Source organism: Athene cunicularia (genome assembly GCF_003259725.1).
Source record: "Athene cunicularia isolate RWA chromosome 21 unlocalized genomic scaffold, athCun1 chr21_part1, whole genome shotgun sequence".
NCBI lineage: Eukaryota > Metazoa > Chordata > Aves > Strigiformes > Strigidae > Athene > Athene cunicularia.
In genome coordinates, this window is record NW_020799127.1 from 4,313,050 (window position 1) to 4,329,875 (window position 16,826).

Genomic DNA, 16,826 nt, shown 5'->3' on the forward strand with positions numbered 1-16,826 from the left:
GGGGGGGCACTTGTTGCGGGGGAGGGTTCCGCTGGCGAAATGCGGCGGGAGCCGCCGCCTGCCCTGGCCGGAGCGGTCGGCCCGGTGCAGGCGCCGCGGTCCTGAGGGCTCGGAAAAGGCGTCTGCGTGCTCCGGAGGGAGCCGAGCCCGGGTCTGGGCTCCGGGGAGAGCCTGATGGCCGGCGCCTGAGGAGGGGGGATAAAACACCTCGGAGAGCCCCCGGGGAGCCGAGCCCCGAGTGCCGCCGAGGATGCTCCTTGAGTCCTTGGCGAGCACGGATAGTTTTGCCCAGCCTGCAAGCGATACGGCATTTTTAAACACTGGCCTTGTGGCCATTGATCGATCTTGTGGAGTAAAAGTATACGCATTGCAGGTCTCCTCCTGAGCAGATTTCCGTAAGAGGCTTGCAAACGCTCCTCACCTGAAGGTTACCCCTTGAATTGAGAGTGCCGTTCCTGCCAGATCCAGCTGATCGTTATGACGGGATTTGAGATCTTGCATTTAATTTGAATGTAGATTAGAAGCGTGGCTTTAAAATGGCTCGCAAATACATTGAAGGGAAGTTCTTGATCTTAAAAAAACCCAAGTCATTAAGGAAGCATGTTGCTGCAATTTCCTTCCATAGGATCAAGAAGCTGCTGCTGTGGCAAGTCCTCAGCCATAATTTACCTGCACAAGATCTAAGTACAACCTATTCATTAGTGTTCCAGGAACCGTTAAATCGAATGCTTACCACAGCGATACAGAAGCACGGTTTTGTTGAGTGGCTAGGCTTTGCCATCTGAAATTATGAATGAAACTTAAAATCAGAAACCATTTTCAAAGAAAGCTAATGTGTACTTGAAAATGAATGGTAAATTTAGATAGCATTGCCCAGGACAACAGCTCTGTTAGGTCTTCTGCGGTTTGTTAGAGGCTGTCCTTGTTTGCAGTCTAATGCACAAGAGCTGCAGGACTGCAGGCACTGATCTGTTAAACTTCATCACACGTAACCAAGTTACAGCATGAGGTCTGGTTTGGCTTAGGATGTGCAGTTGCCTTAGTCCTAACGACATTTTGGCTACTTTGGGTAGGCCTGTTGATAATGTCACATGAAGATGCATGTAATGACAAGTAAGCTTTGGAGAACACCTGGAAAGCTGCTATGGCAACTTGCATTCATTTTCCTGTTAGGAGAATCGTTTGTTTGGAGGCATTGATGGTAAACTTTCAGTTTTGCGCTGTACTGTTGGTTCTATTTTTTCAAGTACCGTTTACTGTGACTTTAAAAGTCCTTGTTACTGAGGTCACTAAGATTATTATAAGTGGTGAGAATTCAATTGTGCTGGGTTCAGTAATGTGCAGAAAAGCACTCAAAAGGCTGAGCCAAAGTGGTGAGTTCCACTCTTCAGTCCTGTGGATGGAACAGGGGAGTGACAAATGGTTTCTTTTTTGATGATGGAAGGAAATGGAAATAGCTTCTGGGGGATGTGATCTTACACACAAGTTAGGTGTGAGCTAGCTGACCTACCATCTTCCCTGTAGTTATTTTAAGGGGTGTAGAGAGTGGTTTCAGGTTCTGAAGAGGCATATTCCTGTCCAGCTGATGCAGAACTCAACTGAATTTGTCTTGTAATTGGTCGGGTTGACCCAAATATTGCTAAGCTTGTTGGACTAATGTTACAGTGGAAAACCAGTAGTTAGCAGTGCATTCAAATAGTGATTGTTCAAGTGAAGCAAATGAATATTTATCAACAGAGCTGGCAATGGAATGGAGTGACTTTTCAGTCAAGAAGACAGTGCATCTAATGGCTGCTACTTCCATAATCACTGACCAGGTAGAGCAATACACCTCTGTCACCTTGGGCCTCTTCCAACTTACCGTCATTTAGGAAGGGTATTGATCGAAATAATACTATCTTGAGGAGGCTTTGCTGATCTGCGATTATTTCAGGAAGTTATGTGGTGCTATGGATGTCTTAAATCCAAACCACAAACCACTTTCTCACTACCACAGTCTTACTGCAGATGTTTCTTTAACACAGGAACAGCCTTTATATAATATACAGCTGGTGGTTAGGTTCCTATCTTCTTTTTAGAGGCAAGGAAATTTAAGACTACCCTAAAGCATTTGGCTATTTGAGGGCTGTTTTTTTTTTTTTCCTCTAAGGATTTAGGAAGAAGCGAAAAGACAGAATTAACCAATGCTAGACCTTTCTATGATGCATAATGATAGGGAAAGCATAATATACAGCAATCTGTTCATGCAAACAATTTTAAATCTCTCTTTCTGTATATATTACATAAAATAATACACGGCTGTGGAAATTGAAATGGAGGAGAGGTGTTCTGGGCAAGTCTGGCTTACTTCGTGTGTTTGGAATACTCTCCTCCCAGTTGTCTTCTCCCATATTGTTAGACTGCAAGTTCTGCTGTCTGTGCCAAGTTATCAGGAAAATCTATGAACAGAAACTTTTCTAGACTTGTAAATGTATTTTTGGTTTGAGGTCCTAATGTTTCAGCAGACTGGAAATCACCAGTTCTGGAGTATTGCAAAGAGGGGGTTTATTTAAGAAGGGCAGAAGCCAGGCTCATGAGCTTCCATTTCTCATGAGAAGGCATGAAGTTAAACCCACATCAGGCCACAGGGCAGCATAATGTGAACATCTCACCTCAAACAGATTAAATTAGAATTCTGGTATTCTGGGTAAAGCAGCATTTTCTGCCATGAAAATCTTAGGTATCTGGTAGCTTAGTGGCTCATAGCTATGTAGCTACTCTGCAGAGGAGAAGAAACTTCTGTAGTCATCGACGTTTCCTGAACAAAAGCACTTTTATCATTTTTCTGAGCCTCACGGCTCTCTCTGTGTCGTTGTGTTCAGAGAAGTCTCTCTGAAACTTTGTTTATGATATTAAGAGATGTACCTCTTGTAGCGTTATTGTCAAAGAAGCGATACCTCAAAACATGGGAGAGTTCAGTACGTTGGAAGCCTTGGTCTTAAATAAATCTTGTTTTGCACTCTAATTTATTTGATTCATACCGATTGACTCATAGTGGTTTCAATAGGCACTAAACCTCCTTAGGAACCTTTAGAAAGGATTATTAGAAACTTCAGCGCCTTTGAAGAACTGTCTGTCTGTCCTTTGTTTATAGTATTAGGTCTTATCTTACTTGCTTTGTATTCAGACTGAAAACAACTTGCTGCTCCTGTTCCCAGTTGGTTTCCCTGTTTTTAAATGGAGTCAACAAGTAGAGCCAGAAGTGCTGGCTATACTGAGACTATGTTTGCTTTATTTGTTGATGTTTGCTTTATTTGTAAATAAGATTCACTTTAAAGGAGTGAAGTTTATAAATATGACAACAGTTAGAAAGTAAGTGATTTCCACTGTTGTGCTATAATTAGCAACGTTTAAGAGAACATTTATTAAATGCATGTTTATAGTTAGAGGCTTATGTTTTCTATTTCAGTGTTCTGTTTAGTTTAAAACATTTTAAATTTCACTTCAAAAATTAAGGCTTTGTTGCCTTAATCCTATCTAGACTCTTTCGTGGTGGGATATTTTTGTTTTGCTTGGTTTATTTTCCCTGTTAGGCTTTTATCCAAATTGAAATTTGGTCAGTATATCCTCTGTCTAAGGTCTTTGGTACTCTGAATGTTCCTTCTGCTGCAGTTGTGGATAATAAAAATTGCAACTAGTTTCTAATGAGTCATGTACCTTAGCTTCAGGTTTATAGCAAAACTTCCATGTATCTTTGTACAAATAAAATCAGATTTAGGTGACTGGTTCAGTGTAGAACAGGAAACTCTGTAAGTGGTGACAAACCAGAGATTTTTCTCTAGGCAAATATAACTTGATAAAACCTGTTGAATTCCTACAGCCATTAATTTGAATATGGTGTTTGGAGAATTAGTGTTAATTGTACAGGCTCAAACTGTAGGCACCTGACAATTTACAAACATCACCTGGTGCTCCCAATGTATGACAGCTGAGGTTCCAGAGCACAAATTACAAGTGCTGCTTATCCATGGCAAAAGATTCCAAGATAAAGATCTGAATTTGTGGGATGAATTTTAACCCCCTGATTGTCCGTCAACTGGGAACCATAGAGCTTAATGTTAGTGGATGCCTGTGCCCTTAGCTAATCCCTCTCCTAGTGCAGATTCATGCCCCTAGATTTTGTTACTGCCTACAGTTTTCATGTCCCAGTAATGGAAATAGTAGTTTGTCTTGAACCCATGCTATAGATAAGAAAAGTTTCATGCTATCAAGAAACTCCGCATTTGAGCAAAAGTTGTGTTCAGTTTTATCCCATTGTTTCTACCTGGTTCTAAGACAATGATTTTTGTTAAATTCTAGGTATGAGAAGACCAATTAAATAAATCTTTTCATTACCATTGATAGATTTCAGGTTGTTTATATACAGAGTTAATCCTCATCCTTTTCTAACAGAGGTGAACTGCAGGCTGGTGACTCTAGGGCAGGAACAGAACACACATTATAATCAGGCCATGCTACACCCTTTCTTATTAAACTTTACTTTCAGGGTGGAGAAGGCATGTTTTATTGTGTAGATCTTTACTCCTTGGCTGAGCTGTATTTTTCTGTGGTTATGTACTATACAAACTTGTTCTTTTAATGATACTGCTTGAAATTTCATCAGAACAGTATTAAATTATGAATATGCAAGGTAAGACAGGCTTTAGAGTTTTTGTCGTCATCATGGAAAGACATGCTTGTATTCTCTTACATCAAGAAGACAAAAGATGTACAGTAGTCAAAATTTTTGTCAGACGTTCAGGAGAGGAGTAAAGGACTGTTTACTTGGCTCATTGAGTGCAGTGCACTTGAATTGACAGAGAATATAATTCTCTTTTTGTGCAGTCTCTGGATTTTTTCATGAAGTCTCAAAGGTGGATTTAAAAAACTCATATTTTATGTTTACTGTCACTAGATTGAACATCTAACTTTCAAACTCTAGTGCTTATTATTGAGTTCATTCAATGTGTTTTACCAGTTAATTCTTAAGAATTTGATTTGACATAAATAACCTTGACCTAGTTCTTAAGATATGTGGTGTGGCTAAAGAACACTATATATTAGTAGTAGTTAACCACAAGAAGAAAATACTTTCAGCTCCAGTGTTTTCTGGTTGAGGTGATTCTAAATCTTCCATTATATAGGTGCCAGATCCCATTTAAGTCAAATGAACTTCTGACTGCTTGTAAGAAGATAACTGAAGTCCTCAGAAAGGACTTTGATAAGTGCATTTAATTTGAATATGTTTGCATTCAAATGCTAGAACTGAATTAATTCTGATTGTTTTACGATGATAGCTTTTGATTACTTTTTTCAAACTAGCCCTAAACCCCATTGCCCTGGCTACATATTCATTTACATTCATTAATTCTTTTAAACGGCAGGAAAAAGTTGCTGCTAGTTGATCTGATGGATTGCATTCTGCACCATCAGCCGTTGCTTTGGTGAAGCATCCGTTCTTTAAGGTACATTCCTTTTCTGCAGAAGTCAGTAGTAGTGCTGGTCAGTAGCAGTAAAAGCTGGTCTGTTTAGTGCCGTGACAAAGTGAGCACGTTTGTCTAGAGCAAAAAGTATTTTAAAAAGCAGTGTTCAGCATGTGTCACATCAGGCACTGTTCCCTTTTCTCCTGTAGCTTGGTGGCAATTACCTGTAGATAAACCGAGTTAGACATGTGGTTTGTGCTTACCTTGCGAATACATGTTCAGGCATTGCTTGGCAGCAGCTCTAACACGAGCTTTCCAATTCAGTTTGCTACCTGGAAAAAGAGGTATGCTTAGCTGTCTTTTAATTTTTTTTTTTTGCCGCTAAAAACTAAGTGGAGGGCAGCTGGCTGTTGTGTCAGAGTAGCTTCCCCCACTTGACTAGATTAAATGCTAGTTGGGATTTACGACAGATTCCAGTTGAGGCGCTTACAAATAGTGTGAATATTGTATTTCAAGGAAACCTGTGTAGTTTATCCCAGTTAAATGGCAAGAGATTAACAGCTCAGGGCACTTTGTTAGTGTCAAGCTTGGAATAGGCCGACTGTTTCGGTTTGAAATTAACAGTCTGGCTTTGAACAGCTTTCTCTTTAGATTTCAGGAGGTTTGGGACAATTGAAGAGGGAAGAAATGTGAAAGTATAGTTTTCAGTCCAACGTTTAATGCTGTTTAAGCCAGCTGAGATCAGAATAACACTTGGTGCAATTTCACAGCTGGTTCAACGGAAGCAGTAATGTCGGGCTCATGAGCTGTGCCTCAGATTTCAAATGTTGGCTTGAGAATTTCTTACAGTATGTGGTTATGCTGGAGTCAGTAGATCACAAATATGGATAACAGGCCTTTCCTGGATATTCAGCAGTAAGTTTGGTGTTTTAAAATCCAGTGATGTTAGCCGTCATAAACACAAAGGGATTTAAGCTTTATGTTTTAAAATCTGGTGATGTTTTAGCCTTCCTAAACACAAAGGGGTTTAAGCTTTATGATTTTATTGTCTACAGCACAATAAAAGGACATGACTTTGCTTTTAACTGGGCCTGTTGTTTGAAGGTTCACTAGACACTGCAGATGCTCAGCATACTCATAATTCTGTTCATATGTGGTTGCAGTACTTCAGGCTTTTATAGAACTCCCTACCCTACAGTAGTGGGATTTACTGTAGGTTGCTAAATCAGGAGAAGGTTTCTCAATGCTTAAAAATAAGTAAATTTGTAATCTACATTCAGAAATGGAGACGGAGTTTTTTTTTCTGGTGGAGATCTGTTCTAGTATTCTATACTAGGTCCTTGCTAAGACTTAAGATGAATGGATGAAAAAACTCTGTATGTCCAGTTGAGGTGTAACTGCCCCAGATGCACTAGCAGGAAAATACGTAACTGTGTCCTCCTCGTGCTCCTAACAGCCATAGCTGTATTAGTGGCACACTTTTCTTTAGACCAGATTTAAATGGAGAGACGTGTTTCAATTGGAGACTCGCACTTCAAACAGTTATTAGCGCCTTCCCTCTGAGGGAGGAATGATGTGTTAGTCCCTTTGAGCCTGATGAAGTTTGTTTTCAAACGCCAAGTTCCTGGGAGGGTGCTGCAGCACTGTACTTCTCTGGGTAAATAGAACAATGTGGCTGACATTTAGCTGGCTATTTGGTATGCTGAATATTGAAAGCATGCCCGTGTGAGTGTATTGAGGCAATAAAGATACTGTTGCCATATTGAGTAAAACCACAGGGTGGTAATTAAACACTGTTTGCATTAAAATAGTTTGTTGTGAGTTCTCTCTTGCTGCATTATTATGTATGAAGATACTGTATCCTCTAGCAGTTAGTTGCAACTAACCAATAAAAGATTGCAGATGGAAGCATATTGGGAGAGTATTATGGTTTCCTGTATGAGTTCTCTACTTCTAGGTTTAATCATTTGTTTAAATGTCCTTTTATCACTGTTTTTTAAAGTACCCTGGGTAAGCATATGACAGATATCAATCTGTTTTAGTTTGTTGGAGAGGCAGGATTCAGACATCTAGGTTGGCCTTACTTCTTTGCCTCTTTTGACAATCTGCTTAAATAATCCCTTAGAAGGGTGGAATAGCAGGACTCAGCTGTGTAATAGTGTTCTAACTGTAGTATATAATTTGCTCTGATTGCACAGGCATTTATTTCAGAAGTTGTACCTACTTGATCTCATGAAGACCAAAATCTAGGTGATGTCACTTACTGAATGCTGTTTGGTATGTTTGTTGTACCCTCTAGCAAAGCATTTCTTATATTTGACCGTACATCATTTGCTGGAGGTGACTGGGTTTTGTATGGTAAGGAGCAGTTTTCAGGCCCTCTAGATGAGTGTTTTCCATGGGTTCTGAGCAGCTAGATATGTACAACCTTCCAGAATTAGACTTGGGTGAATAGTATTTATTTAGAAAGGAAGAGTGTGTGGTAGTCTTAAGAGGTTTTTTGAAGTATAGAGTCACAGAATGGTTTGGGTTGGGAGGGACCTTAAAGATCATCTATTTCCACCCCACTGCCATGAGCAAGGACACCTTCCATTAGCCCAGGTTGCCCAAAGCCCTGTCCAACCTGGCCTTGAACCCTTCCAGGGAGGGGGCAGCCACAGCTTCTCTGGGAAACCTGTGCCAAGAGTCTCACCACTCTCGCAGGAAAGAATTTTTTTCTTCTATCTAATCTAAATCTCCCCTCTTTCAGTTTAACACCGCTACCCCTCATCCTATCCCTGTACTACCTGATTAGGAGTCCCTCCCCCTTTTCCTGTAGCTCCTTTATGTACTGGAAGGCTGCTCTGTGGTCTCCAGGAGCCTTCTCTTCTCCAGCTGAACCCCCCCAACTCTCTCAGCCTGTCCTCACAGGGGGGGGTGCTCCAGACCCTCCCTGATCATCCTCGTGGCCTCCTCTGGACCTGCTCAAGGAGGTCCATATCCCTCTTACACTGGGGTCCCCAGAGCTAGCCCCAGCACTGCAGGGGGGGTCTAATGAGTGCGGAGCAGAGGGGGAGAATCCCCTCCCTCACCCTGCTGCCCACACTGCTCTGGCACAGCACACGGGTGGCTTTCTGGGCTGTGAGTGCACATTGCTGGATCACAGTCAGTTTTCCATCCACTAATACCCCAAAGTCCTTCTCTGCAGGGCTGCTCTCAACCTACATGCAGGACCTTGCAGTAGGCTTTGTTGAACTTTGAGGTTTGCATCGGCTGACCTTTCCAGGCTGCCTGAGTCCCTCTGGATGGCACATCTCTTCCCTCCAGCGTGCCAACTGCACCACACAGCTTGGTGTCATCAGCAAACTTGCTGAGGGTGCACTTGATCCCACTGTCCATGTCACCAACAAAGATGTTGAACAGCGCTGGTCCCAGCACTGACCCCTGAGGAATGCCTCTTGTCACCGCTCTCCACATGGACGTGAGCTGTTGACTGCAACTCTTTGAGTGCGACCATCCAGCCAATTCCTGATCCACCGAGTGGTCCATCCATCAAGTTCTTGTCTCTCCAATTTAGATACAAGGATGTCATGTGGGACACTGTCAAATGCTTTGCACAAGTCCGGGTATATGATGTCACTTGCTCTCCCTTGTCCGCCAATGCTGTAACCCCATCATAGAAGTCCACCAGATTTGTCAGCCATGATTTGCCCTTAGTGAAGCCATGTTGGCTGTCAGCAATCACCTCCTTATTTTCCATGTGCGTAGTTTCCAGGAGGATGCACTCCGTGATCTTGTTGGACACAGAGGTGAGACTGACTGGCCTGTAGTTCCCTGGGTCGTCTTTTTTTCCTTTTTAAAAATGGGGGATATGTTTTCCCCTTTTTCAGGCAGCAGGAACTTCACTGGCCTATGCTGACTGCTCAGATGTGATGGATAGCAGCTTACCCCCTTCATTCACCAGTTCTCTTGGGACCTGTGGATGCATCTTATTGCGTTCCATGGACTTGTGCACCTTCAGGTTCCTTAGGTGGTCTCAGACCCGATCTTCTCCTACAGTGGGTGGTTCTTTGTTCTCCCAGTCCCCACCATTGCCTTCTGTGACTTGGGTGGGATACACTTTACATAAGTAGCAGATATACATTGCCCAAAAGAATTGAGGTGAAACTGATGCATGTAGAACCTCAGCATGAAGAGAGCTAGACTAAGAGAAACAGTATATTCACGTGTCAAGAAGAATTAGTTGTTACATCATATATACTGGTTCTGTGGACTACAAGCTGTATTTATCTTTGGAGAACATAACATAAAGATAAATATTTAATAGTCAGGGCTTTCTCACACTGGCTTGTCGCATAGTAGATAACCTAGTAGGTAACATACGATTTTGTCTCGCATCTTCTGTGATGTGCTAGAAAAAACTATTTTTGCAAGGTGTCAAGGAAAGATACTGCATTTCTTTGCAGCAGAGGAACAAGACTAGTCATCTTAAACATGCTGAAGTGATGGGTTTTCAGACTTTTCTGTGCGGAGTTGAAGGATGCTTTTATGGGTGCTCTTCCAGTGGAGTTTCCCAGCCTCTTACAGCAACTACTAAAGTGATGCAAAAAGTAGTCAGTATTTTACTCAGATTTCAAGGCATTCAGATGACATTAAAGGCCTGAGGTTTTGTCGCTTCTTCCAGTAGTGTTTGAAATCTGCATTAGGCATGTGTTGGATTAAAGACTACAGAGTACAAGTCCTCCAAACCCTGAAGGGCCTGAAACACTTGAGTTGCGTCTCTGCAGCTGAGATGTGGGATGGCAAAGCTGGTGTTTTGCTCTTTTCGACAGCCTCTCCTCTCTCTCCCTTTCCTGCATTTTGCATAGTTCCCTAGCTTCAGCAGTCAAGTCTTCCTTTACCTGGGAGGCCATATCAATGACCGATACAACTGACACGGAAGGTTCTAGAGATAGATCTTATGCTGGGACAGAACAGACAGCAATGTCTGTCACTCCCTGGTTATTTCCTCAGCAAGTGTAGGCCGGGTGTAGAAATTAGTTAAGTTTGATCTCTTTTCTGCCTCTTCTCTTAATGGTAATAAAAAACCCTGTACAAGACAAAATGCTGAAACTAGGAAAAAACCTTCACATTCCGAAGAGTAGTCCACCAGCTGGATCCCAGGTTTCCAAGTTGGAGAGAAACAGTGTAAGCAAACCCCTGTGTTTCATGTTGGCCAGTCTTTTTTCAACTGGTGCTGAATATAGGTTTTTCTAGTGTCACACTTGGCACTGATGGCAGCAGCTCCCCATCTCTGTTGGAAGGTTTTTGAATTGCACTTCAGGGGCATCTTAAATCCCAGCATAGTTAAGAGACTGATGTAGATTTTTCTGAGCTACTTTTGGAAAGCCTACAGGGACACTGAACTCTTCTGAATAGATTAGCCAAGATTTTTGTCTCAAATTTTTTAATTTAGTAAACTGCTGGTTATGATTTAGAAAAATGAAGGAGGAAGATACTGAAATTAGTATTATAAAGCATTTTTTTAAAAGAAGTTGTCAGTTTCAAACGTTTTGACTTTTTCTTTGTTTTCCTTTCAGTTAACAAGCATAAGCCATGGATTGAAACGACCTATCACGGTATAGTTACAGAAAATGACAACACGGTACTGTTGGACCCTCCCTTAATAGCCCTGGACAAAGATGCACCTCTGCGTTTTGCAGGTAAAGAATTAATCTGCATTTCTCTTTTTAAGAAGTAGAAATCCTATTTGATGACAAATGCTGTGTGTTACTTAGTGTGTTTTCCATAACAGTAGCATAGTGCTTCGAAGCTTTCAGACCCTAGAAAGAAATGTTTGTTCATGGACCAGAGTTTGATTTCATATTTACAGCTGTATCCAAATACCCAGACCAGAGAGTACTCTATATTGCAGATATTCTGTGCTGCTTTCAATTTCAAGTGCATATATTAATTTTTCTGTTTTGCTGGAGGTTTGTGGTTGGTGGGCTTTCTTTTTTTTCCTGTTTTTTTTTTTTTTTTGTCATAGTGTCTAACCTTTTTTTTGGTCTTCTGGATTCCACGTTTCACAGCATTCAGTCTGGGAGTTCTGAAACAATTATTTTCTTAATCTGAAGAGAGCTTATGGTTCTCTTAGTTGATTTGATTTGTGACTTAATAGATTGAAAGCAGTAATTAGTGGAATAAAGATTGCATTTCTTCTGTGCGGTATTTGGACTGAGAATTCCTGTACAAATCTAGACTTTCTGTGATGAGCTTGCTTAGGAGTTTGGGGCAGGTTTTTTTTAAAAAAAAAAAAAAAAAAAAGAGGGCCTTTTCTACCCGTAGAAAAGACTTTTTCTCCTCTAACGAATATAGAGAATGCTATGCAAGCCATTTGCAAAATGTAGGCGAACTCCTCACTTTCAGCATTGGACAGACATGACAGTTTTCTTAAACTTCTGCAGTAGGTTTTTTTCTGGAAACTACTGTTTAAGAATACTGTATTCATTAATTAGATGCATGAAAAGTACTTTTTTGGTTTGACAAAATATTAGAAAACTGCCTGATGGTATTCTTCAAACATCTGCAGGTATTTAAATAAATTATAGTGGATAACACTAGCTTAGATACTTGCAGGAGCTTACTTGGTTAAATAATTTTTGAGTAAAATCCTAATAAAATACCTAAAGGATGTCACATTAGCCATTTTTGGGAACACTGCTTAGGCTGGCTTCAAGGAGGAAGTGATAGAAAAAAGAGAGTGATTAAATTAACAGCCATTTGAAGTGTTCAGCATGCTAACTGCATTGTGTGCTGCAGTATTATGGCAACTCGGTCACAATTTTCTAAAGTGGTACTTAAAGTAACAGTTTTGTTGCATTCTCATAAGGGTGTAATTATGTTCAAGGCTGCCTTACAAATTCAGGAAGTTCAGAGATAATGGTAAACCTCTGAAATTCAAACTTTCTCATGCAGTGGATACACATGGCAGAGGCTCTTAAGTGATCTTAACTGGAAATAAAACTGCTGTCTATGAACAAAATAACTTCATTTCTAAATGAAGAAGCTTTTGTTGGGATACACAAAATTGGTTAAGTAAAAAGAGGTATAGGAAGGCTGACTTGCATTTTTGGTGATTAGTAGGAGAATATGAATCATCTCTTGCAGTTCTTACAAGCTTTAAATGTAGGCGCTGGTAGTTTGACAGCGTTGAACAGATTTTGCAAATGGCAGTTTTATACCTCTTAGTGGATAGTAAAGTTTTTTTGAGTGCTGGATATCATGAAGCTTGAAGAAAGTACTGGCAGAGTATCTTCAAATATGTTGTTGAATTTGCAGAGGAAAATCCAATGTCAAAGCATCTCTTCAAATGAGACTGCTTTTCCATTGTGTTGATCTGAATTATATGAACCTAATCTCATTGAGTGAACATTTTTTCCTGCTGGAAGTTGGTTTTATTAAATGTTTGTATAAACACTATATACTGTTGTATACATCAAAACCTAACAATCCTTAAGCTGCAGCAGCAGAACAATGGATTTAAAATAGTTATGTTAAAATCTGAGCGCAGCATTCTAATGTTGTAAAGAAATTCTCCTTGATGTGACTCTGGGTTTGAATTGCGTAAATTTTGAATGACTGTGCTATGGGATTCTGTAGAAGTATTTGTCTACCATTAAATGGAACAATACTTGAGTCTGTCTTTGAGGAGACCCAACGTGGGAGACGTGTTGAATCAGCGTTATCAATTCTAGTTGGTGGTGCTGTAGTCATGTCCTAGGATGGAGAATAGCATTGTTGTTGTCCAGCAGCATCGATGTGGGTGTGTAAGTGTGAGAAGCCCATTAGATCACTGACATGTTTTCACAGCAAAACAAAGTGTTTTCAGGATTAAAGGGCTGTTTCAGCCCTAACTGGTATATTCCTACTTAGAAATCAAATTTATTCATGCTTCAAAAGTTGGCTATTTTAATTAACTGTGCCCCCTAGCTGAGCTGTGAAACTTTTGAACTGTCTGCAGGTTTAAAATATTTTAAATAGAGCTTTTTGCTTGTATTTCCATTTTGAGCATGTTGAGACATCTTGAAAATAGTTCATTTAAATGCTGTGTAGTACATGAGCTGTGGGGCAAGTAAAAGTAACATTTTATTGCTTTGCTTGCTCTGTGCTATGGGTAGGATCTTAAAATTCAGGTGTGCAAAACCAAATCAGATTGTATAGACATTTGTTTCTAGGGTAATCTGTATGATTTTACATCTGAAATGACACGCTTTTGAAAATGGAGTTTGAATATAGTCGTGCTGGGTTGCTTCACCATACTGCCCAATGTGTAGAGACCCAGTGGAATCAGTCTTTTGTACAAGGATTCAAACAGATTCGCTTGAGAAGACAATGACCATTCTCCTTCCACAGTGAAACTTTTCTCTGTTACAGAGTCATGCTGCAATTTGATCAAAAAATACTTTGCTAGAAAAAAAACTAGAATAAAAGACAGCTACATTTTTCCCTTGTATATTAGGGTAATTCATGTCCAAAATCAGTTTAATGTCTAAGGCTCTCAGTATGGATTTCCTCTTTACTAAGCAAAAAGGAACTGAATTTTTATTGCATTTGAAACAAACAATATTTTATCTGAATGTCTTCACACTACTGAATGTTTTGTTATGAGACTATAATGCAGGGTCTTGCTAGCAAGGTGTTTGAAACGTTTCCCTTGTGGAAAGAAATGTTTCCTTGTTTTTCTGATGTGTCTGTAAAAGGGTTTTAATCCCTCTTCCCCCACCCTGCCCCTAGAGAAAACCACTTCTCAGCCACAATACTTTATTTTCCCCTTACTACTCTGGGATGCAAGAAATATTTTTGTGGGGGTTAGGAATTTTTTTGACTTACATCATGAATATGCATAGAGCTTGGAAAATGATCTTGCAGAATCTCCACGCTTTAAAAAAAAATAAAAAAAAAAAGCCCCAAATTCACGATGCCTTTCTGTCAGCCTCTCCCCGGAGGTGTGTGGGGTTCACGTGTTGCAGTGGGCGAGTGCTGATGCCACGTTTCCGTGCTGCACCGCCAACCCGTGTTTGTTCAGGGCAGAGAGCTGTGCTGACGGCCTGTCTGCAGCAGGCCGGTGGGACTGCGGCACTCAGCTGGGTGAGGGTTAGAAAGAAATGCTCTGGAGAGAAGATGAATGACGCTGTGTAATCAAACAGATGAAGGTTTTGATCTCGTCACATCCCATGAGTGATTCAATCGTATAGCCACTTGGCAAACCCAAGAGGAAATTTTGTTGCAATAGTATTTTGGGCGTTTTTGCGTTAAGCTAAGGCGTGCATGGAGTGACATTTTGGTTTGTACCCATCCTGCACAAAAATACAAGCTGAAATCACTGAGTTATCACTAACTGATACTGAAAATTGGTTTGCTTTTTAACAGTTTTGTATGGTATGAAGGAATAGTTGTTTAGGAGACGTGTTGGAATGGGAGGCTTTCCGTGATCCTCATGTAGACTGCTGCTTGGTTAGAGCTGGGAGAATAGACTGCCTCTCCTGCTGTGGAAGGGAAGTGTAGAGGGACAGCTGACTCCAGAGTTTTAAGTTTAAATACCTTATGAACCTTTTTAATAACTATATGATTGTTTTACATCATTATATCAAAACAGTACAGAAAGAAATAAAGCAGTAAAAGTTAACAACCCCCTAAAATTCTACCAAATCTTCACTGTCATTTGATTGTGCTACACTAGAAAGGAGAAATACAGAATGCCTTTAGGATACAAGTTTACTGTATGTTTTCTGACTAACCTAAGTTCCACAAACCTGTGTTATCTGTAAAATGAAGTGTTTTCCAACTGTGATTACAGCTGAGTGAAAGACAGCAAAGTTCTATCCTACTTACAGTTTATTTAGCTGAACGGTTTCCAACGTATCAAATATAACTAATTTACAGATTGATCATCATTCTATTTTATGATTAGGAGAGAAATTTATTTTAGTAATGTATCTCCATTTCAGAATGGAATGAGAAGAAGCATTAATAAACATATATGACATAGCCTGAAACCTTAGGGAGAATGGTATGGGATTAAGGTTACTTAATGGCAGTGGAAAAAAATTCACTGCCAAGAATTTTATAATTGCAGGAGAGCATCACCTGTACTATATAAAGATAGGCATTTCATAACTGAGACGAAAATCTATGCATGGGAGTATTAATCTGTAAATTGTCTTTATTTGTCTTGAAACAGCTCTATAACAGCCTGTAGTGTATTATTGAGAAGGGAGGGGGAGTTTTAATTTTTGAAATATTTTATACTTTAGAGAATTACTCCTTTTTGCTCCTTTTCATTGCAGAGACACTTTGAAGAAGGGAATTTTAAAAGCCTGTTAGGTTGGGAGCTCTGCATTTGCTTATTTAGAATGCTTATATGTAAGCCCATAGTTTTTATGCACTGTAACTTTTTCAGTCACAAGAACCTTGTCTGTATAGTAATAAAAAGGCTTTTTGTTAATCTTACTAGTGTGAAGTGGAAAACACGATTGTGTCAGGTCAGTTGTTGTTCTGAGAAACCTGTGGTGGGAACTGAGCTGTAGTACACCTTGAACAGAAGCTTTGCACCTTGAAAAGCATCTGGAGACACACGGATATTTACTGGAGAGCTTATTTATGTCTTATGCTCAGGAGCCAGAAAAATAATGCTTGAACTTCCTAGCAGCCAAATTAGTGCTGGTGCCTGAGTTAAAGGTCACTTCAGATGATAAAGAACTGACCAGCTGTTAGACAGCCTCCCCTTCTCCCAAATTGGTAGTTACCACGTTAATACACTTCTCCCTCCTCTCTCCATTGTCAGGCTTTCTGCTTTAATGTTCCCTTCCATGTATTTTTCCTGTAATCTTAATGTTTCACACACAATGCTTGACTCTTCAGGTTAGAGTTACTGGAAGGGAGCAGGGAGGTAGCTGTAAGAGATACGGAATATTTAACAGCTTGCAGTTGGAATGTCACTTCTGGCTAATCAGTGGTGTCAGCCATGAGTTTAAGCAGTGTAAAATTTTCTTGAATGATCCTATTGCCAAAACACATCAAAATCCGGGATTACATTTATATCCTGTGTAAGAATAGACTGAAGTAAATTATGTGGGTGCCACGAGAGGCAGCATACTCGGTGCATTAAAATAAAGAGCTGATAATAAATCTGGGGATTACCTGAAGTGAGTTTCAGGGAGAATCTAATGTGAGCTATTTCAGAAACTGGCTCCTTTTGAAATGAAGGACTACAAATCATGGTACATTATGAGATATTTTTCCTTAATTATGATACTGCTTCAATATTAAACTGTAAATTTGCCTTTTTAGAAAAATACTTCTCTAACTCTAGTGCCTCATCTCTCCTTAAGGCCACTCTAAAATGGGGACTTGAATAACTGGATT

General features: G+C 40.2%; 1 protein-coding gene across 1 annotated transcript in view; it reads left to right on the forward strand.

Annotated features, from left to right (window-relative positions):
* Positions 1-16,826, forward strand: part of CLSTN1 (calsyntenin 1) — a 46,035-nt gene that overhangs the window by 4,695 nt on the left and 24,514 nt on the right. Inside the window, exon 2 of the mRNA XM_026862940.1 lies at positions 11,000-11,122. Coding sequence (XP_026718741.1) covers positions 11,000-11,122 — 123 coding nt within the window. The remainder of the gene's footprint in view (positions 1-10,999; positions 11,123-16,826) is intronic.